The following is a 19,997-nucleotide window of genomic DNA, read 5'->3' on the forward strand; positions in this document are numbered from 1 at the left end:
CACATAAGGATTCAGAGGTTTCACTACATTAATTTGATGAATAACTTAGATATAACTTAAAAGCAAAAACAGAAGTTCCAAAATACCGTAAATACTAATGTATCTGCATGTTGTACTTTATACAAATATGCCAGTCACTGTTTCTACAGACAAAGGATGTATATATAACGTGCTCTGAAAAATGTTAACGGCATTTGTTTGTCCTTTCGTGTCAAAAAAGCGTGAATATAAATGAAGCCCCCACACTGAAGTGTTCAAGATGACAAACAGATTTGTATTTTTGGCTTAGATACAGTGAAGTTCCACTTCTGTGCAGGGAATAACTTTGCGATGGGCCAAATTCAAGTTAAACGATTTACTTATACCTTTAACTCTCTGAAAACAGAATCTCTCAACGTTAATAAATCAGGTTATTGTGGTACTCCCTGTGGTGTTCACCTGCCTGCAAGACTGCATTTCACCACCCCCAAAAAGAATAAATATCTCCTCTGAAAAGGGAATCACATCTTGGGCAATTGATTGGGTTCTTTTTACATTTATTTTTTAGATTCCTATTTTAGAAATATTGAGCTGTTCTTCTTCAGACTTTCAGAATATTACTATGCATTTTTTATTGAGGTCTTGACAATTGAAGACAGCAGAGCTGCGTTTTTTTGATGTTAAAAATAGTAGAGAAATAAAAAGATATAGGAAACCCTCAAATGGATTCACGATGCTTTCTCTGGCTATTCACAATAAAAAGTTAATAAGCTGCCAGTGCAGTTGAGCCTGTGTTTCTCATAAAGGCCACGAAACTGACATGTGTTGGGCTCCAAATAAGAAGGAAGGAAAGCATTTGACACTCCGAGGTTTGAAAGTAAGGGTTAAACTTTAGAGATATCATTGCACAGCCAGTCAGCTTTCTCTCCTGCCTTCTGGGGTCTCTGTGGTTTCTGTCAGACATAAACCTGAAGAAGATAATTCAACTCTGACAGTGAAGCATCCTCCCCAGAGCCACAGAAAAGCATCCACTCTCCTACATGCACATACACACATGACTCCAATGCTCTTTGTGGGGTTTTAGAGGGTATCATTATTTCCTTTTGTGAGTTCAAAGCAATGTAACAGTTGGATATGGACTCTAATCAGGCCCAGAGAGAAAGGCATAGCATTGGCTTAGTATAAAAAAACAAAAGTGTGGCCTTGAGATTCTTCCCAAAGCAAAGCAAGATGTCCATTACTTAAAACTATAATGATAGTTGTTGGTAAATCTTGATTGTCAGACTTACTCTGTTGCATGCTGGGCACCTCTAGAGAGAGACGGGACTGAATTAGTATGCAGGGATGCGGAGGTAGCTGTTACTCCAGTGTCATAGGCGTATGTTGGTAATTAAGCTACATGTTGCTACCTCAGATAAATGTGTCGCCTAGAGGCAATTTAGTGCAAAATTTCATTTTCACTAAGTCAGAGTCAAAATCCATTAAAACCTCATGGGGGAAACCACAAAGGATTAGACTTGCTAGAAATTATGCACTTTTTATGATCAACGGAGGAAATAAGTGGGAGCAAACTGTTTTTTCTTTCCTTTTTTTTCATTGCTTCTCCAAAGAATTGCAAAGTGTTTCTGTTCACACTAAACCGCACAAACTTACAGCAGCCAAAGCCTTCAAGAATACAAGAAAGCACTCAATAAATCTAATGTTTAACAGGCACATCTAAGTGCTTTATTTTAGAGGATTTAGTGAAAAGAAGGGACATTATTTAAACTATACTCATTCAAATCAAGATACTAAGCAAATGAAACTTGGTGTCTCAAATTTAAGCAGGAAATACAAGCAGTGAGTTCAGATTTTTTCTAATCAGAGTTCTGTAATAGCTTAAAGGATGCTTCAGAGATTCAGATAAGTGCAGCCCATCATGACATTCGGGCTATTATGTCTCCTCTTTAGGGCCATTTTTGTTGCTGGCTCTCTCTGGTAAAGCCAAAGTGGCTTCTCAATAGGCTCATCAATGTTCATATATTTAGCCCTATTTTCTTCTACACCCAGAAATGGCTGATGATGTTAGACAAGAGGGAATCTTCAAATATTCAATTAAGAAGTTAGATTTCTGGGTTCTAACATGGTTTTTGTTGATAAATGAGAACACTTTATTTGTAATTGGATTTTAAAGCCTGAAAATCTTTGGATTCCGTGAAGCTTGTGTTCCATCATTCTTAAGTGTACAACCAAAAAAGCATTTATTCCCCTCAGGGTGTGACATTTGTAATTTTTTATTCAATAAGTTTGTCATAATGCTACACAAACCTTGATATTTTACATGAATCTTCTTTTTCCGAAGAATCATACAGCATGCATTTCAATGAGGCAATTTTAAATGCTATTTCTGAGAGGAATTTATGTAAAAACACGTATGCACAGAAGCAAGCATGAATGCATGAACAGATTTATTACTATTCAGTGGAACTATAGAGCTTCTGCACAGCAGTGATCCATACATATGAATGATGGACAGACTAAATTAAAAAACAACTAAAGGAGACATTTCCTTTCTTTTTTACTTGTTCAAGGTTTGCCAATGAGTGGGACTCTTGTGAATTATTTCCTCTACATGGAGACCATTTTGAGGAAACGCCCTGCATTACAGTAGTAATGATAATCAGTTATTCATAAAAATATTCTACACATCATTTGTTTTGGTGGAAAAAGTAAAATGAGCTGAAAATTATCCACATGTTAAAGTCTCTAGGGATTATCAAATTAGCTCTGATGGATTACATGCTTTACTCTTTCTGGCAGAAGAATTAAGCTGCTCAAAATTAAGCACTTTTTAGAAGAAGAAGAAAAAAAACATATGGCAATGAAGTGATCTATTATAGAAACTGAACCCTCTTTTGTATAATGATCAAAAGTCACTTGTTTAAAGTTTTAATTGATTTGAACCTTGTGTTTCAGCAGAAAGAAGGAATCTCTAGTGACTCTAAGAAAACAAAGTCAGACTGTGAATTCTGCTGTTTGGAATGGCTTTGCAACTCAGATTAAGCTGTTATCCGGTTTTGCATAACTTCTTTTGCAGGATATGTTTAGATCCCTTTCTTTCAGAATGGTGTTTTTCACTTGAATATTTATGCTGACTTTTTTTGTTTCCTAAAACAGTTATCATTACTGGTAATCTGCCCAAGGCCACATACTTCCTTTAGTCACAAGCAAAGAAAAGACAGACAAAAATCTGACCGACATTCCATTCTATGTATATAATAACTGCGTGATTCCCAAAGATCCTTCAGCAACACCTGCCACATATCAGTGTCGTGTGAAGCGTTTGATGTCGACAAGTGTCCTGAGGCCTAAAATGTATCCATGACAGAAGAACAGTGCAGTATGTGAAAGTTCTGTCTGAGAGAAACAGAAAAAAATAAAATAAAATAAAAAACAACAACAATAACCTGACAGATGAATTGTGAGATGCATCATTCCTCCATCCACTGTATAAGTTTATAGCCACTAGCTCTTTGGGAATGCCTTTGCTGTTGTTGAACTCCAATTTTTTGCCAGTAGAACTGTGTTATCTTTGATAACAAACTGAAGGAGAAGATAGTGAAAAAAGGCATCTAAAAATACAATTAAAAATTTGTGAATGACATGTTTAGCTATATATCACATACAAATGATAATATATAATATCAACAAGTGAAAATATTTGAATTTATGTTATTTGACAGAAATAACATTTGTATGTAATATACATATAAAAAGAAGAATACAAAAACCAGCAGAGAAATTACTCGAAATATTTAAAAACAAAACTCAAAGGGGAAAAAAGCTTTACAAAAACTTAACATTATGACAAGATCCATTTCTGGGATTTAAATTTACTGCCCTAACCTTTGTACAATTACCCTGAAACACAACGTTTCAATTAAAATTTCTCATAGGCCTTACGAGAATCAAGCTTTTGTGTTCAAGTGTGCAACAGTATTGACACTGCACTTTTCTAAACTATAAATTGAAACTAAGACATAAAACCTACGAGTAGGATTTTCTTTCACAGACTTTATATCATCGTTTCAAGTTCACCTGTGCATTTAAATTGATAATGAGTGAGCAAAAATTGATTTTGCTCTGCCAACACAGATAAGCTTCTTAAAAATATTTTTGTATTCACAGCTTTGAGGAATTTACAATATTGTGTCTGAACAGAGCAAATGCTTCAGAAGATATAGGACAACCATTTAAAGGGAATATTAAGATCTACTTTGCTGAACTTTCATTATTCAAAAGGAAAGTAAGCTGAGAAGAATGGCTGCTTTTCCTCCACCTGTCACTACATGATCCTCAAATAATGGTAGTTGTTCTTAACAGTTCAGACACAGAAGACTCCATCATAAACTGTGTAATCTACTGTGTTAATTTGTTAATTAGCTATTTGTAAAAGTGTTTTTCTTGTCATGACTTTAATTTCTCTGTTGCCAAAGACAAAGACAGTTGTCATAGTTGTTACACTGCAACGTGGCAATTCATAAATACGCAATGTCTTTGTTATGAAGTTTGTCATAAAGTACCCTCTAGGCTTTTAATGGCTTTCAAATCCTAATGGCTTGAGGCATGAAGCTTTTTTACACTCAGTTAAAAATTTAGATGTTTTTCTATTATTCATGCCTCCTATGAGACTACATGATCCCATTAGCTTCAAATACTGGCAGACCACATAAAGTGCCAACAAGCTGTTTGTAAAGAAACTTTGCAAATTCAAGTGCGTGTTTTGAAACTCCTTTATGACACTTTATCAAAAGCAGAGCTCTCAACAATGGTGCTTTCAGAGGGTTAAACAACTCATTTGGTTATATTTAGAACACCGAAGCACATGCTTGCCAGTATGCGTATGTATTTCCTGGTTATAAAAATAAGCAGGATACACTGGGACACTAACATTTTTGTTGCCCTCCCAGGATTTTAATCTTTACATTGTACTTGCATTACTCAAATTGTTTGGGAACAGATGAAGCATTTAGGCTCATCTGAACCAATCAAGTTACTGCTTTACTTCTCTTTTGGTGCATCAAAAGGTCTAAAACATCAGCAAAAATCTTGCAAAATTTACCAGATGAGGAATTTGTTTTACAGACCGTATCAAATGGTGTCAAGAAACACTTTAAAAACAATAGTTTAACTCTAACAAAATATCTAATTTGATTTTATTTTACAACCCTTCAATACCTCTCAGATTGTCCAATAGCGGTCCTGTGTTGGTAAAGCTAAATGCATAGAGGCATCATTCTTTTATTACAACCCTGCACATAACACTATTTATGATAGCAGTACTTAGAAAAACATGCAGTTGCAATAGCACTGCTGTAGTAGTATTTTATTTTTCGGAATTAAAATGAGCTCACTGTTTTCTTTGGGGTTTAGGGTCTCAGCATGTGCTTTAATGGCAATTAGAGACCAAATATGTAATGGACATGCAGAGAGGCAATGCATGGCTCTCGAAATATAAGGTCCAAATGAATATTGCAAACACACAGTGTTTTGAATTGATATTGACATTGCAATGATGAATGCAATTTATCATATTATGCAGCTCTATTTGTAATTAAATGATAGAAGCATAGTAAACATTTGTTATGATACATGATATTATGCAAAACAGATTAACCTGCTACTAGGATAAATGAACCAGATGGAACTTGGCACTGCGCCTCACTGTAAAGCTCACCTTTTCTCACTGGAACAGTAGAAAGAAAAAAAAAAAGAAGGAACATACTTGACATACTCCATTGGGAAAGTTTGACACAAGCTGCAGATGCTAATATGAGCTTATAACCGAAAATAATGGTTCCATTGAGTGGGTTCAGGGTTTTCAGGGTATTGAAATTGTTTTCTAACTTTTAAATTGAAACCTGAACTTCTGGGTTACATTAACAAGAGAGCACAACCGCTCCTTGTTCTCAGCTCGGAGCACACCGAGCTTCGAGTGCCACTTCATCCGCCTCACTCTTCTGCTCAAATGAATTCAGCGGCGGCATGATTCACTTGATTGAAGAACGAGACAAAAACAATCCCAGCTCATTTGACGCACGGTACCTGCGAGTTCACAAAGTCACACGTCACATGGCAAAGACTCACATAGAATAAAGACAAAAGGCGTGGATGAAACCGGAGCTTGCTTGGCTCTTCTTTGTTACCATGACGACCAGCTGTCGTCTACAGTCCCCAGGTGAACAGAGAGGAGGCTCAGAGGACAAGTGGAAGACGACTCCGCCCACTGTGGGAATTCACAGATCCAGCGTGGCAACTAAAGACTTCTATTAGCTTCTACATGAGAACATGAAATAAGTGAGCAAAGACAAACTAATTAAACCCTGAAAGCCTCTTGTTTTTTTGTTTTTCCAATCTCCATCCCACGTGGCCTTTCCAAAGAACCAGGTGAATGCAGTACTGGGTGTGTTGGCAGGTGTAAGAACAGGTTGAACAGGTTGTGAATGCCACTCTTTTAGGCCCTCCTCCTCCTTTTATCCACTTCTCTCTCCAGGACAACCGCTGATTCATTCTTACATATTGGCAGGCCAGCGAAGACGTTTCGATGCACCTGTTCTCATCTGACACAGCTTAAAAAATAAGGTAAGGATTTACAGAGGATACAGTTTTATTTTAGCAACATATATGACACATGGGCTTACATAATCCTAACAGGCAAGGTGGTGGCTTTACAAAGCTTTAGATTCAGGAAGTTAGAGTCCTGAAACCATACCACAAAATTTAACAGGAAGGAAGCATAATAGTTTAGATTATGTACCTATAATTGTAAAACCTTGAGTAGCTACATTAAAGTATGATAACAAACCACAAAGGTAAAGATAATTTAGAGATAGTTTTAAATGTTAGACTGACAAATCTTTAATGAGCTATCATCAGTTGTTTATCTGATCATAAGTGTTTTGTAAAAAAGAAATAGCTGTTCTCTTCTTACTATATAAAAAAAGATAATAGGTCTGTACAACCTGAAATGTTACCAATATTAGCATAAATTAAAAGATGACAATAACAGAGGAAAAACCAGGGCGGCTTATATGTCACATAATTAGTCGTATTGGTCTTTGTGTGGTGGCTGAATGGCTTGCAGGGTGTAGTGTTACCTTTAGCCACTGTGTGTTCTTTTGTTTACGTGGGACTGGATCTTTGGAAAGTTGAGGCTGACAGGGCTGCTGAGGCGATAGCTGCTACAGACTCTGACAATTCAGCAGAGTGGGAAATCTTTTCAACAGAGGGCTCCTCTGAGCGTGACGGGTCAGAGGTAAACATGTCTCCTGCTGTCTCCCCTGACCTCTCAAAGGCTTGTTTGTGTGACGCTCACGGTCAAATATACTCTTGGAGCGGTTCCGAGGGAGGATGTGAGAATAACATGACGGAGAGGAAGTGACAGTGGTTCGGATTAAAACAACCCACATATGTGGGTAGCACCAGCTCAAAATACTGGTATCGTTTGTCTCTGACAGGTCTGAATCACAGCAGGTGACCTGTGGCATTTCTGAAACCAGTTTTGAAGCTTAAAATAAGGTTCCTGTTTAATCAGAATTGTTTCCTGACAGACGTCAAATACATTTACATGGCTGAAATCCAAACAAGTCAATACCTTCGCTGCATCACCTGTTTGACTTGTTTTACAGTAACTGGTTTCATTTACAATCCAGGCCCTGCAGTGTAATCAGAGAACTTGAAAGCAGAGAGAAGAATTTATTATCTATGTGTATAATTATTTTCAGCATTAAAATAATGCAAATACATTTGATAAAAATGAATTTAGCCAATTTTTTTTGGAATTTCTTAGCACCTCATAGTTGAAATGTTTGGTTTTGGCAAACATACTATATATTATATTATGTCCAGTTTAAGTTTTTTTTTCCTATGTTTTAGATTTTAAACTACAGGAGACTGAAAAGTTTCATTTCAAAAAAAGAAATTGTGAAGAAACTGCTGTTAACTTTCAAACAAACTGCAAACTTTGAAGCCAACCTTAATGCTGCTAGTTGCAGACAGCTAGTCATCTGATGGGCATGGAAATGATGCTCTCACAAATATGATTTAAAGAGAGAGAATAATGTAAAATCAACTTTTTTGAGCCATGTCATACTATAATATTATTCCCTCATCAGAAACATGCCTGGAGTTTTGCTTTATTTTATGGCTATTTGAGGAATCCCTGAATTCAGGGGTGCCTAGCGCATGCTCATACAAAGCGCCACCTACTTCCACAAACCTCCTCCTCAGGGCTGCAGTGTCCAGCCAAGTATCCGCCTCACAGAACTCCCCATAGCTACGCTTCCCCCACTCACTTGCTCCAGGCTAACAGCAATTAAAAAAAATTCGACGCAACTGCATGTCTGTTGAACTTCATATAAGCAGTGTAAAGAAAGAGAAGGAACTTCCTAAAGAGAGAAAGGCCAATTTAAAAGCATCATATTGCAAAGTCAAATTTCTTGTAACTTATGCTTGATGTATACACTTTTATAACAACTGAAGGTAACATAGTTACTTGTTTGTGCTATAAAATTGCACTACTTACCTGGGAAATACATAATACCACCCTCTGAAGAGTGATGAAGGCCTCCTCAGTGATTTTTTTATTAGCGGACTGTCAGTAGAATAGGGCATGTCAAGAATAAAACTTTCTTTCATTGTTCAAAATGAGAGTCTTAAACAGATTCAGAGCGTTGAGCTTCAAGGACTTACCTGCGGAGCTCAAAATAATACCTTAAGTTTATTTCACCTGACAAAGTCCCTCAGTTACAGCAACTAGATACAGCATCCTGACATGGACTTCACTGGGGAGAAATACTGCACCATTTTAATAATGTTATGCAGCACCCCTAGAAAAGATTGCTTGCTAGAGTAACATCAACTTTTTTTTCTACTTTGGAGGTACAGATGCGCAAAACCTTGATTCTCTGCAAAGGTTCAAAGTGTCCACGAGTTAAGAACAGAAATAAGGACAGTGGAGGTGGAACAAGTTACATGGCTCCCTTCTGAGAGCATTGTTTTTAGTTTTCACTCAACAGCTGCACTTCAGGTTAATCATAATTTCCATGCAAAAATATTTGCTGTGTTTTATATTTTTTACCTTTTATATTTCTACCTCTGCAATTTACCACATTGTGTGACAGAAAATAATGATACAAAGCACACATTGTTTCGAAACACAAACTGGTTTGCCTTTTTTCTTCCCCTTTAAAATAAAATATCAACACTTTATCCCGGTGACTTAATCTCACTCCATTCTCTCCACCCTGGTGGATTGAAACACTTTTCTAAATGACAGGCAAAATGTGAACAGTTTGATTGATCCAGTATTCACTCAGCAAGCAGGCGCCGTCATACCACCCACAGCGTTTCCATTTATTTTTCAAAGAGCGGACAAAAACTGGCACATGCTGCGAGGATGACAAACAAGCTGTTGAGAAACTGACCATGGATTACTGTTTCAAGCTCATTGTTGTTTGTCAATCTATGGCATGACAACACAGAAAAACAATCATTAATTAAGAGAAAATTGTTTTATATCATTTCCAGTTGGCCGTGTCCAGACTGCACTGCTACAACAAACACGTGGCATTGTTACAAGAGGCTGAATCAGAAATAAGATCACCTCATTTGCATGTCCTTATTTCCAGGAGGCACCAATTTTACACTCAGTAGATGGATCCTTTCACTGTGGTACTGAGAAGGAACAAAGCAGTAGATCAACAGAGAAACTCAGAGCAACCATGCCCTGTAGGGAGTTGCTGTCATTTGTATGTAGGAGTCATGCCGAAGGGAGAACACAAAGCTCACAGAGCATTTGTGCCAATTCACCCCTTCAGTAAGTCACATTTTTTTCTAAAGACTGTGTTGCGACTCTGCTGAACTGTATAAACTGCATAGAAATTCGCAGATGAGCTCCCCATGTTGCGGCTCAGGGTGTCATGATCCCGGAGTCGTTAACTATCATTTGAGAAGGTCTCAGGAAGTCGGACAGGGTCGACTGCTCAAGGATTTCTATTATGACTTGTGTCAGTGGACCTGACCTGCACTATCAAAGCAACAATTTTGTTTTTGAACTTTTGGGAAATTGGTAAAAGCAGAGATGTTTTGCTGCACTCAGAGTGGTTAAGGCTGAGTTTAAATGTGGAAGGAAAAACAGCCGTTTAACACACAAAGATTTCTCCTGAAGGCATTTACTCTTGGCAGGTGTGCAAAGAGGAGCTTTAGTCACAGAAAACCAAAATGCAATATCATCATAAACACTTCTAAGATGTTTTAGCTTTTAAAATCTGCATTGTTAAATGTAGTTGTACTTATGAAGCATGAGAAAACACTGGTGCTCAGCAGAATACTGTGCTCTATAGTCATTAAAACAATGTTTGAGTTTGCAGTTTCCCATAGTAGAAAATGACTCACCGGATTGCAACTGGGTGGCATGTAATTATTAAAATAAAACTACCCCATTGGATGTGGGTTTTATTAAATGTCACATAAACTGTTATTCTCTTCATTAGGAAGGGAAATATTTAAATATGAAATAAGAGCATCCTGCCACTCCCTCTCATTGCCGGACTGTTTTTAAACATCATGAATAATAATGACTTCTGCAGCAACAGACTGACAAGAAAATCTAGAAGCCTTGTGACTGCAAATTATTACCAGTCCGTCTGAAATGTACATCTATTGTTACTAGTTGTTAATGCCACATGACAATTATGGTCATGAAGGAATTTTTAGGAGATCCTTAGAAAGACCCATTTAACTTTTATGGATCAGAAAACGTAGCTGGATAATTGATCTTATCCGCAATGTCAACAGAGGATGATTATATCCTAATGCCTACACTGCATACTTGCTGTGTGTTTCAATGGCAAAAGAAGACATGCTGCCTTAGGAAAAGAACACCAACATCATCTTCCTACCCATTAGATACTATAGAATACACAATTTGGCACCCAGCTAAGGCAGCCTGCCATTGATTGTTCGCACGTCAAAACATTCTGTCTTGAGTGTGGCAACTCTGCAACGCTATTTATACTGTGTACAAATGCAGAATTTACACAACTGCTACTCTAATGTGGAAGCAACGGGCAAAATAATAACATGAGTTAATGCCATGCGACAGCATGTAGACACTTCACCCACCATTGAAAATTCACAGATCTCACCCTTTGGTTATGTCAGCTATTAGATATTTGATCACTTCAGGTCAATAAGCACCCATCCCTACACTAGCACTTCATCCTAAAATGCAAAAGAAAGACAGGCATCATGTTGTTCTGTGAATTCTACACCTTTCCTCACCGTATACACACACCATACAAAATGGAGACACAACACATGTTTTGAAGACATGACAGCTTCTCATTGGTTCATTACATTTTTTGACACACTAAAATATCAAGACGTAAAAGCAACTTAAAGCCTGTAAAGATATTCACCTCAAAACTGAAAATATTTCAGGGAATTTTTAAAGTCTTCATGGACATCCATTTTGATTTCAATCATTGTAAGGCTGAATAGATACCAATATTTGCTGATATGGCCTGATGCTGTTTCAAAGGTTCCCTTTGATGCTTTAGACTGCTTGACACCTCTTTGAAAATTCATGTGACAGTTCTAGTGACACTGTCAAGGTCTGTACTGTCCCATGAGAAAAATGCAAAGATGTTCCCCTCAACGGCTCTGCTGATACCCTTGATTTGAACCTAGTTACTGGACTAAAAGTCCAATCTATCCACCTCTAAACTCATACACAGACACATGCAAAAGAAGATACAACTGTTATTATATTATTATTATTATCTTTTAATCTTTGTATTTGTAGCTTTAAAGTTTTAACTTTTTAAAAGCTGACATAGACAAGAAGCCTACATGTTAGGCTTTGGCCAAAAGGGCAGGAGTTATTCTGTTGGTTTGGATTCTGGATAGAGTGAATAGAGACACTCCTCTATTAAGGATTTTATATTACATGGGTAAATTAAATTATAAAGACTTAATGCTAAATATGTTTTGTGGATACTTTAGTATTCACAATTTCTAAGTTTTAAACAAATCAGTGACACATAGGTTTAGTTTCTGAGATCTCTCTGATAATTAAATACTCTATAATGTATCTTAGGCTTACATTTAACATGTAAATAAAGCTATCAAAGGAAGACCTACAAAGTAATATGATGTGTATTCCTAGTTTTTACTTTGTCTGTTCTCTTTTTATGTCCAGAAAAACAACAGGAAAATGAAGCCTTTAAAAATCACAGCAAGCCTCCTCCTGCTTCTTCAAGCGTTTCACCTGGTATGCCTGCAAAATTCAACTGACTCTCCGGGACGTACAATTGATAAGGCCTGGCTCCGTCAGCTGCCCAGAAATGAAGTCCAAAGTGAAAATGCTGAATCTAGCGGAGACGGCGGATTTGATCAGGGAACTGATCAGGTAACAGCATTCAACAATGGCTTGAGCAGCGGAATAGCATCTGGCTTCATGGCTGAAGAGGAGGAGAATATGACAAGTCAGGATAAGAGTGCAAATTCAAGTGATTTCAGCACAATCATTCCCCATGCATTTGAAAATGAAACAACTGAAGAACCAAAACTGCCAGACGCAGCCATCTCTCCGAGAAATGTGACCACAGCGTCTGCAAACTCAAGCCAAACCAACATGACGAACCCTGAAGAGGAGTTTAACTCAACTACAACAGCAGACAACACAACTAACGCTGGAGGCCTCTCCAATAACACTAACTTACAGTCCACAACGACCACGGTAAAACCTGCAACAACAACCGTAACACCTGAGAAAGATAAAGGATTGAGAAACCTGACAGGAAATACCAACACATCTGCGACAACCACAGCAGCACCAGAGATAAATAGGTCAACCACTACAACCACAGCGGCACCAGAGATAAATAGGTCAACCACTGTAACCACAGCAGCACCAGAGATAAATAGGTCAACCACTGTAACCACAGCAGCACCAGAGATAAAGGGGTCAACCACCAAATCTTCAACTACAACTGAGCCACCATCTGAAACCACACAAACAAGGTCTGAAACCACCACCACTGCAGTTTTAAACACACCGGAATCGGCTAACAAGAAAATTGCAATCGGCTCGGATCGGGGTTCTGCGACAGACACAGGTATGGCAGACTCCGAAACATATTTCAGGCCTGAAAAATTAATTCTTGTATATGTGCCTTTCTAGTAACTAGTTTAATACTTATTCAGGAATGGATAGTTTGGAAGAAAGCAAAAAAAAAAATTCTGGAAAAATCACATTAAAGATAAAGTTTTAGGTTTTCAGTGTACTTTTGATGTGTTGTGAAAAAAGTATTTGCCCCTTTCAAATTTCTTCTGTTCTTGCTCTGTAGTTGCAATGTTTTAGATCAAAAAGAAGTTTTCAAGTGGTAATTCTTATCAGAAATATATCCCAGGCCTGGCCCTATGAGGATAAACAAAACTCACCGTTTTTCATTTTCAAAATTTCATTTTTCAAATTTCTTTTAACTATGTCACATTAAGTTTTTTTTTAGATAAAGTCTGATACTTTATCCAGTGGATAATTCTTCTGTGGGGTGGGTTTAGAAAGTTTTTCCATGAAAACATAGAATGGAACTTGGTTTTTGTTTTTACTTGGGTTACTCCTATCCTATCCTACATTGGAAATTCGATTATCTGAAATATGAGAGAAAAAAAGCAAAAGAAATCGGTGAGGGTTCAAATACTCTCCCCAACACTACAGTGGTCCAGTCCATCTGCATTTTGGACCCGGTAATGTTTGTGAAGCAGTTCAGAAGATTGGGTTGAGTTACATGGATTGCGAAACATTTTTAGTGTGATCAACCCTATGATGCTTTTACTGTTTTTTTAATAAATTGCAGTTGTTTTAAAGTTCATGTTGGCCGATCGTTCACTAGTTTGCCTGACAGAAATACAGCTTTTTTTCCCTCAAAAGAGAGTATTCAAATGTACTTAACACATCCTGATTGCAAGAGTGACATCTTTTAAACTTTTTATAAGGCAAACACTAATTTGTGAGAGAAACTAGCATGAAATCCTTAATGTATTCTGTGAGATTTGCTCCTTATGAGCACATTTATCACGGTTGCATGTTAACACACTGGGTATTTCCGCCCTTTCCCTGACCCACATTTGGCACCATTTCTTTTCCCACTGGCAAAGGACAAATGCTCGTTCTTTCAAAGGCAAAGGTTGGATTGAGTTTCAGGTTTTATCGATGGAGCCTCTAAGGGAAAAAAGGTCTGTTACAGCTCCCCTCTCAGCAGGACAATGAGACCCTGTTTTAGCTGCAAAAACAGTCTGAAAAAATGCAGCAAAGGCCTGAATTTAAAGATACCTTTCACTTAATGCAGGAGCGTGAGACTAGCTTTGTGGTGTCGACCTCCAGATTTTGAAGATTTGGGAGTGGGGAAGGCTGCATGTCATACACATTTGTGCAATTCAAGCTGAGATTCTTTTGTTTTTTTTCTGTTAAACCACCCGGAAAGCTACATGTGGGCAAGCTCAGTGAGAACAAAATGGCCGATAAAGAGTAGGCACAGGGTTGGATTTTAAATAAAACTCGCATCCCATGGACAGATGTGACAGCAAGACATAACACTAACAAATGATGGCAATAAACGGTAGGAAAACAGTTGTGAAACTGTGGGCGAGCCAGAAGCTGGAGAAAAAAAAAAAAGAAAAGATTCTCCACAGTTACCATGACAGGCACAGCATGCTCACAGACAACATACAATGACTCCCACCGTGTTCTGGAGATAAACAAAATATCTATAAATATGCAGGTAGCATAATACTTTGCTTTCTCTTACCTCAATAAATGGAAACACCCACTCTGTCCTTGGTGTTTGATTTCACTTGGCCACAGTGAATATTACAGTGGTACAGCTGGCTGCAGGATAAATGCTAATGTCAGTTTTGACTTACACTTACTAGATTTATACACCTTTAGAGGTCTCACTTTGCTCATTCACTCAGTTTAATCCCCTAGGCTTCACAATATTTTTCAAACAAGTGAATGCAAGTTTATAAGATTTTATTTTATTTCTAGGCTAGGATAGCAACATTTGAACTCTGACAAATACAAAGTTGTTGGGTTCATTTCATTGTTTAATGTACAATTGCAAATAAAACCGTGGCATATTTCTCAGTATAATTGCTTAGATTATTAGATCTCAATAGTTTACAGACCCAAGTTTATGCTGCTGGTATATAATGCAAACTCAATTAGAATACTTTTAATTAATAAGTGTGAATGCCTAAAATGTTGGCATTTTGAAGTTTTTACTGAAGAGGATAAAAAAATACACATCAGTATTTGATTAGCAGAGCAAAAGAAAAAATGTTTGATTTTGATCTTTGGCTATTGAACTGCTGCATTCCTTCCTACTGCAGTATTGCTGAAAGATAAAAGTATTGTTTTTTTTTAATTATTTGTACAATATTACATAATTCCAGTGTCAAATAAACAAAAATGTACATTTGACCATGCACATAACATTTCCTGATAGAATTGCACGCTTTAAGGAAAAAAATAATCTCTAATTTTTTTTGCTCAATCAGATGGTCATATTGAAATATGACCATATGGCCTATATGTATCTGCTCTTATTGGTACACCAATAAGAATGAGGAAGGCTATGCAACATAGCTTCCTAAAACTCATCATGCCAGTATGTTGTTTCTACTTGATGTTCTGTGAGAGTCATAACTTCCTTTAGTTGAATGGATTCTAATATCTGTGACCCATAGAGACATCAACTGAGAGATGTCACCCAAGTGCTACTCACTCTCCATAAACCTTATTGAGATGATGAACGCAGCATGGCATCTTAAAATATTCAAATGAATTCAGAAAATGATCGTGATTTTTGGCATGTTAATTGCATTAATTATCACAGTGTAAATTCCGCAATTCTGCCTAATTAGGATGTGTATCTATGCAGCGTGCCAACACGTTTTTCGAAAACACATTTTCAGCCCTAATTATGTGACAATTAGCCCTCAAAGATGGGAGTTGATATAAATCATTTAATTGTTGACAAATTATTTATAACTCTTTCCCACCCATATCCCTCTTTTCTCTAATGAAGGTTCAGTAGTGGATCCTTACAGGAGTAAGAGGAGTGTGGCTTGGTTGGCCGTGCTGGGAACGGCAGCTGTGACAGCCGTCGTGGGATTGGTGGCCTACATCATTCTGAAAAAGAAACATCAGAAAGCTTTCACTCACAGAAAGCTGGTGGAGGAGTACCCTTCAGATCCAGGTAGGTTAACCCTAAGACACCCGCTGAGAAGACGTTTTCCATGCGGGAGATAAAGCTTTTATTCACCAGAGTCTGGAGGAGAGGTGGGACCCCAAGAAAGATTGAGCAACTATTGCAAATACAGCTCCTTTCCAAAGTATTCGTACTAGTTTTAAAAAGTTTTCACATTTTGTCCCTTTCGGCCACAACTATATTTTATTGGGATTTTATGTAATTTGATATTATAGTAAGAAAATTGTACAAGTAAAAATCTGAAGTGTACAATGCCCAAATTATTCATTTTTTTTTTTATTCATTCATTCATTCATTAATTTATGGATTTGTTTTGGTGGCTTGCAGCAGCCCTAAGTGCTGTCAGCCACCTGTAAACCCAAAGAGCTGGATCTTCTTGTCATTGAATCCCATTGAGTTTTTAGATCTAGACTTGGCCACTTTACGTTAAAATGCTTCAGTTTAAACAATTTCGCTGCAGCTTTGGCTGTAACGACAGTTTAATTTCTGCCGCTAACAGGCATCTCCTCCTCAGTGTCGTGTCAGCTTACCACAAACCATCATCTGACTGGAAAACTTTCTTCAAGCGTTAACCGTTTCTTTCAATAATAGTTTTGTTCTTGCTGATCTTCCATAAATGCTTGATAGTAGTAGTTATTAACAGATTGTCCTGCTTTGTTGTGTATCTCAGCAGGTCCTTCAGAGTAACCTCAATTACAATGGATTTTATTTAGAGACATCACAATAACAGAAGTTGAATAAAAATGTTTGCATCATTTTTTAGATTTCTATTTAATAGAGAAATTGGAAATAAACTGTTTTGCATCAATTTCAGATCTAAGCTCTACATTGTTTATTCCCTTCATACATCTGTAATGTGACAGGATGGGAAAAAATTCCATGAGTGTAAATATTTTTGTCCGACACTGTGGATAGACAGATGGATGTCCATCTGGCTTATGGGAGATTGACTTTCAACTTTAGAATAAATGTTGAAATAAAATTTTTGCTAGGCCAGATGTCCAAGTTATTGCTCCTTAATAGTGCACATTTATTTTCCCGGAGAATTTTTATATTCATTCTTAAACTAGTTTCCATAAGTTTAACATTGTTGGGAGATATGATACATAGCCAATTAACACCTGTTAATGAGAGAGCTTTGGATGTGCTGGCTGGCAGATTTTACTGCCTCCAGACTGTACCGTAACAGGCTGATGTTTGGAGCTGCATAACTCATCCTGCTTTAATAAGGTAACCCCTCCATAATGAGGAAACCTCACCAAGGAAAATAGAGTCACGCAATAGGATAGTGAACAATCTGTCTCATTCTTGTCATAAGCATTGAGATACGAGGTACTTTGTCAGTAACAGTTTACCCTAAGCACCCTCATATTTAACCTCGTTGTAAAGCTCAGAGGAAAATTAAATGGCACAAGAATGCAGAAAGCATTTTTTTCTTCAACATGCCCACAAGCGTATATTCATACTGTATATAGACATTATAGACATTTTGGGTTGTGGTGACAGGTCATTTTGTCTGTGGTGCAACCAGATTACAAAAGTCAACTGGACTTTGAGCCATTGTAAGTGCAGAACTGTACCGTTCTTTTCACAAGAAACCTTGTTAAGAAAATGTAAAACAAAAGCTTAATTGAAGAGTCATTAAGAGATAATGTACTCCGTTAAACTGGTACTATATATTGATAATAATCTGTAGACAAATGTACTGCATAAATGTCAATGAGTTACATTTTTCATATACATAAAAAGTATTGTTCATCGCATCTCTTGTGGGTTTGAGTTATTTGTTTTTCATGTGTTCATTCACACTCTCACAATATCTAAATATAATGACTTCCTTCTTTCTACAAAGCGAATTAAACCAATCTCCACAGAATCACTGTGCCATAACTAAGTATTGGCCCCATACGGACTTCTATTTTTTTCTCTATTTTACAAGTAAATATTTCAGATCATGAAGTAACTTTTGATATCAGACGAAGATAAGAAATCACCACAAATTGCAATTGTAAAAGTACTATTTAATTTCTTAGGAGATAAATATTTAGATTTGGTTTGGATTTTCAATTGAAAATGACATTCCAATTCTAAAATAACTAACCTGTGATTTTCTAATTATTAGTCCTCAGATTAGACAACGGTGAACCTTTGGACCTGAACTATGGCAGTTCAGCTTACTACAACCCAGGACTCCAAGGGGACAGCATTCAAATGACCAACATTCCTGGACGACGCTGAAACTTAGAAGGACTCCGTGGACCAACACCTGGAGGCATTCCAGAAAGAAATCGAGAAAATTGTCTTTTTTGGGGAAAGAAGAATGTGAAGTGTTGGAAAAAGAACTGTCGTAGAGTGGCGCTTGCTAATGGGAAAAAGGGATCCATTTACAATAAACTAGGTTTCAGATACAAATCATGCATTGTATTTGCTAAGCCAGTCTAAATTACACTGCGACAGCCAAAATGAACTTTCTGCCATTTAAGTATGTTGCCAAAGAGAATCAAATGAAGGCTTTCCAATTTTGAACATTTATTTTAAATTTGTTTTTGATGAAGGATGTAAAAGATTGTACAACTTTTTGAGAGTATTTTGAAGGCAAAAAACACCACATGAAGCTGAGCTGAAGAAAAAAAGATTGTGAATTTGGCTCCTGCCAGTTAAAACAAAAACAAACAAAAAAAACAACTGCTGTTTTCCAACTTCTTAAATACCAGATAACACTGTGACCAGCAGAGACATTTGATACAAAATTCAGAAACCCTGATGAACAATGAATTTTTATTTATCAGTAATCACCTGCTGTTACAGCACAATACAGGAGATTACAAGTCCTATTTAAACTTCAATTTGAACTATTCGGTAACTGGCAGTCACAGGATGAGTTTGTGGATTATAAAATGATTTAGTTTGTTTTCTGCACTACTGAGGGAGGTGGGGGAAAGCTGGATGCCGTTTTGTTATTCATGGAATGGTTTTATTTCATAAGGGGAGTTGTGTACTTATTTTTAGCACTTTTTAGTTACAACATATTGCACTTTTCAAGTCTTCCAACCTCTAGGTGTCCAAGCAAAGATCTGATATAGCATCAGCATGTACTTTGGAGAATTAAGTAGCGCTTACCTGCTTCATAAAGCAACTATTATCAATCCTTCTTGTTCTCTTTATGCTTCAACATGGACCAGGGGGCCTTTAAAAGAAAAGCATCTATTTTAATAACATACAAATGTTGTTTTTGCCCTTTCACAAATCACAGCTTTGTACTTTTATGCATACATACATACATATATAAACAAGATATTTTAAAATGTTCTGATTAGCTCCTTTCTATTTCCTTACTTTGCTGTTTTACATCAAAATACATGTTCCATCACAACTGTCAAGAAAAATTACTCTCAAAATAAATGTTTTGGCTCCCTCTACCCTTTCACTCGTCATTACCTGATTGAAATCCACACTCGATCAATAGGTACTGTGAATATGATTGATATGTGCCTTGGCTCACTTTTAACAACCAACAAGTTGGGAAAGTGTGCTGTGATATTGGTAGATGCAGCAGGCACGGCTGATTTGCTTCCTTCCTCGCCATAATTTCTGACATCAATCAGAGCTGTGGGCTTGCTGCTGCCCCTAAAGAATCACCACAATTACTACTGAAATAATAGTGCAGATAGATAGTGGGGAATTTCGCCACCTCTTCTTATT

At 37.1% G+C, this 19,997-nt stretch overlaps 1 protein-coding gene across 1 annotated transcript; it reads left to right on the forward strand.

Annotated features, from left to right (window-relative positions):
* Window positions 1-6,450: 6,450 nt before the first annotated feature.
* Window positions 6,451-19,714, forward strand: LOC106912107 (uncharacterized). The gene is made up of 4 exons (XM_088004446.1): window positions 6,451-6,600; window positions 12,221-13,139; window positions 16,113-16,283; window positions 18,418-19,714. Exons 2-4 carry the CDS (start codon window positions 12,236-12,238, stop codon window positions 18,531-18,533), a joined length of 1,191 nt encoding a protein of 396 aa, XP_087860572.1. The 5' UTR covers window positions 6,451-6,600; window positions 12,221-12,235; the 3' UTR covers window positions 18,534-19,714.
* Window positions 19,715-19,997: the final 283 nt, after the last annotated feature.

Source organism: Poecilia mexicana, unplaced genomic scaffold, assembly GCF_051168715.1.
Source record: "Poecilia mexicana isolate PSO_F unplaced genomic scaffold, ASM5116871v1 scaffold_3, whole genome shotgun sequence".
NCBI lineage: Eukaryota > Metazoa > Chordata > Actinopteri > Cyprinodontiformes > Poeciliidae > Poecilia > Poecilia mexicana.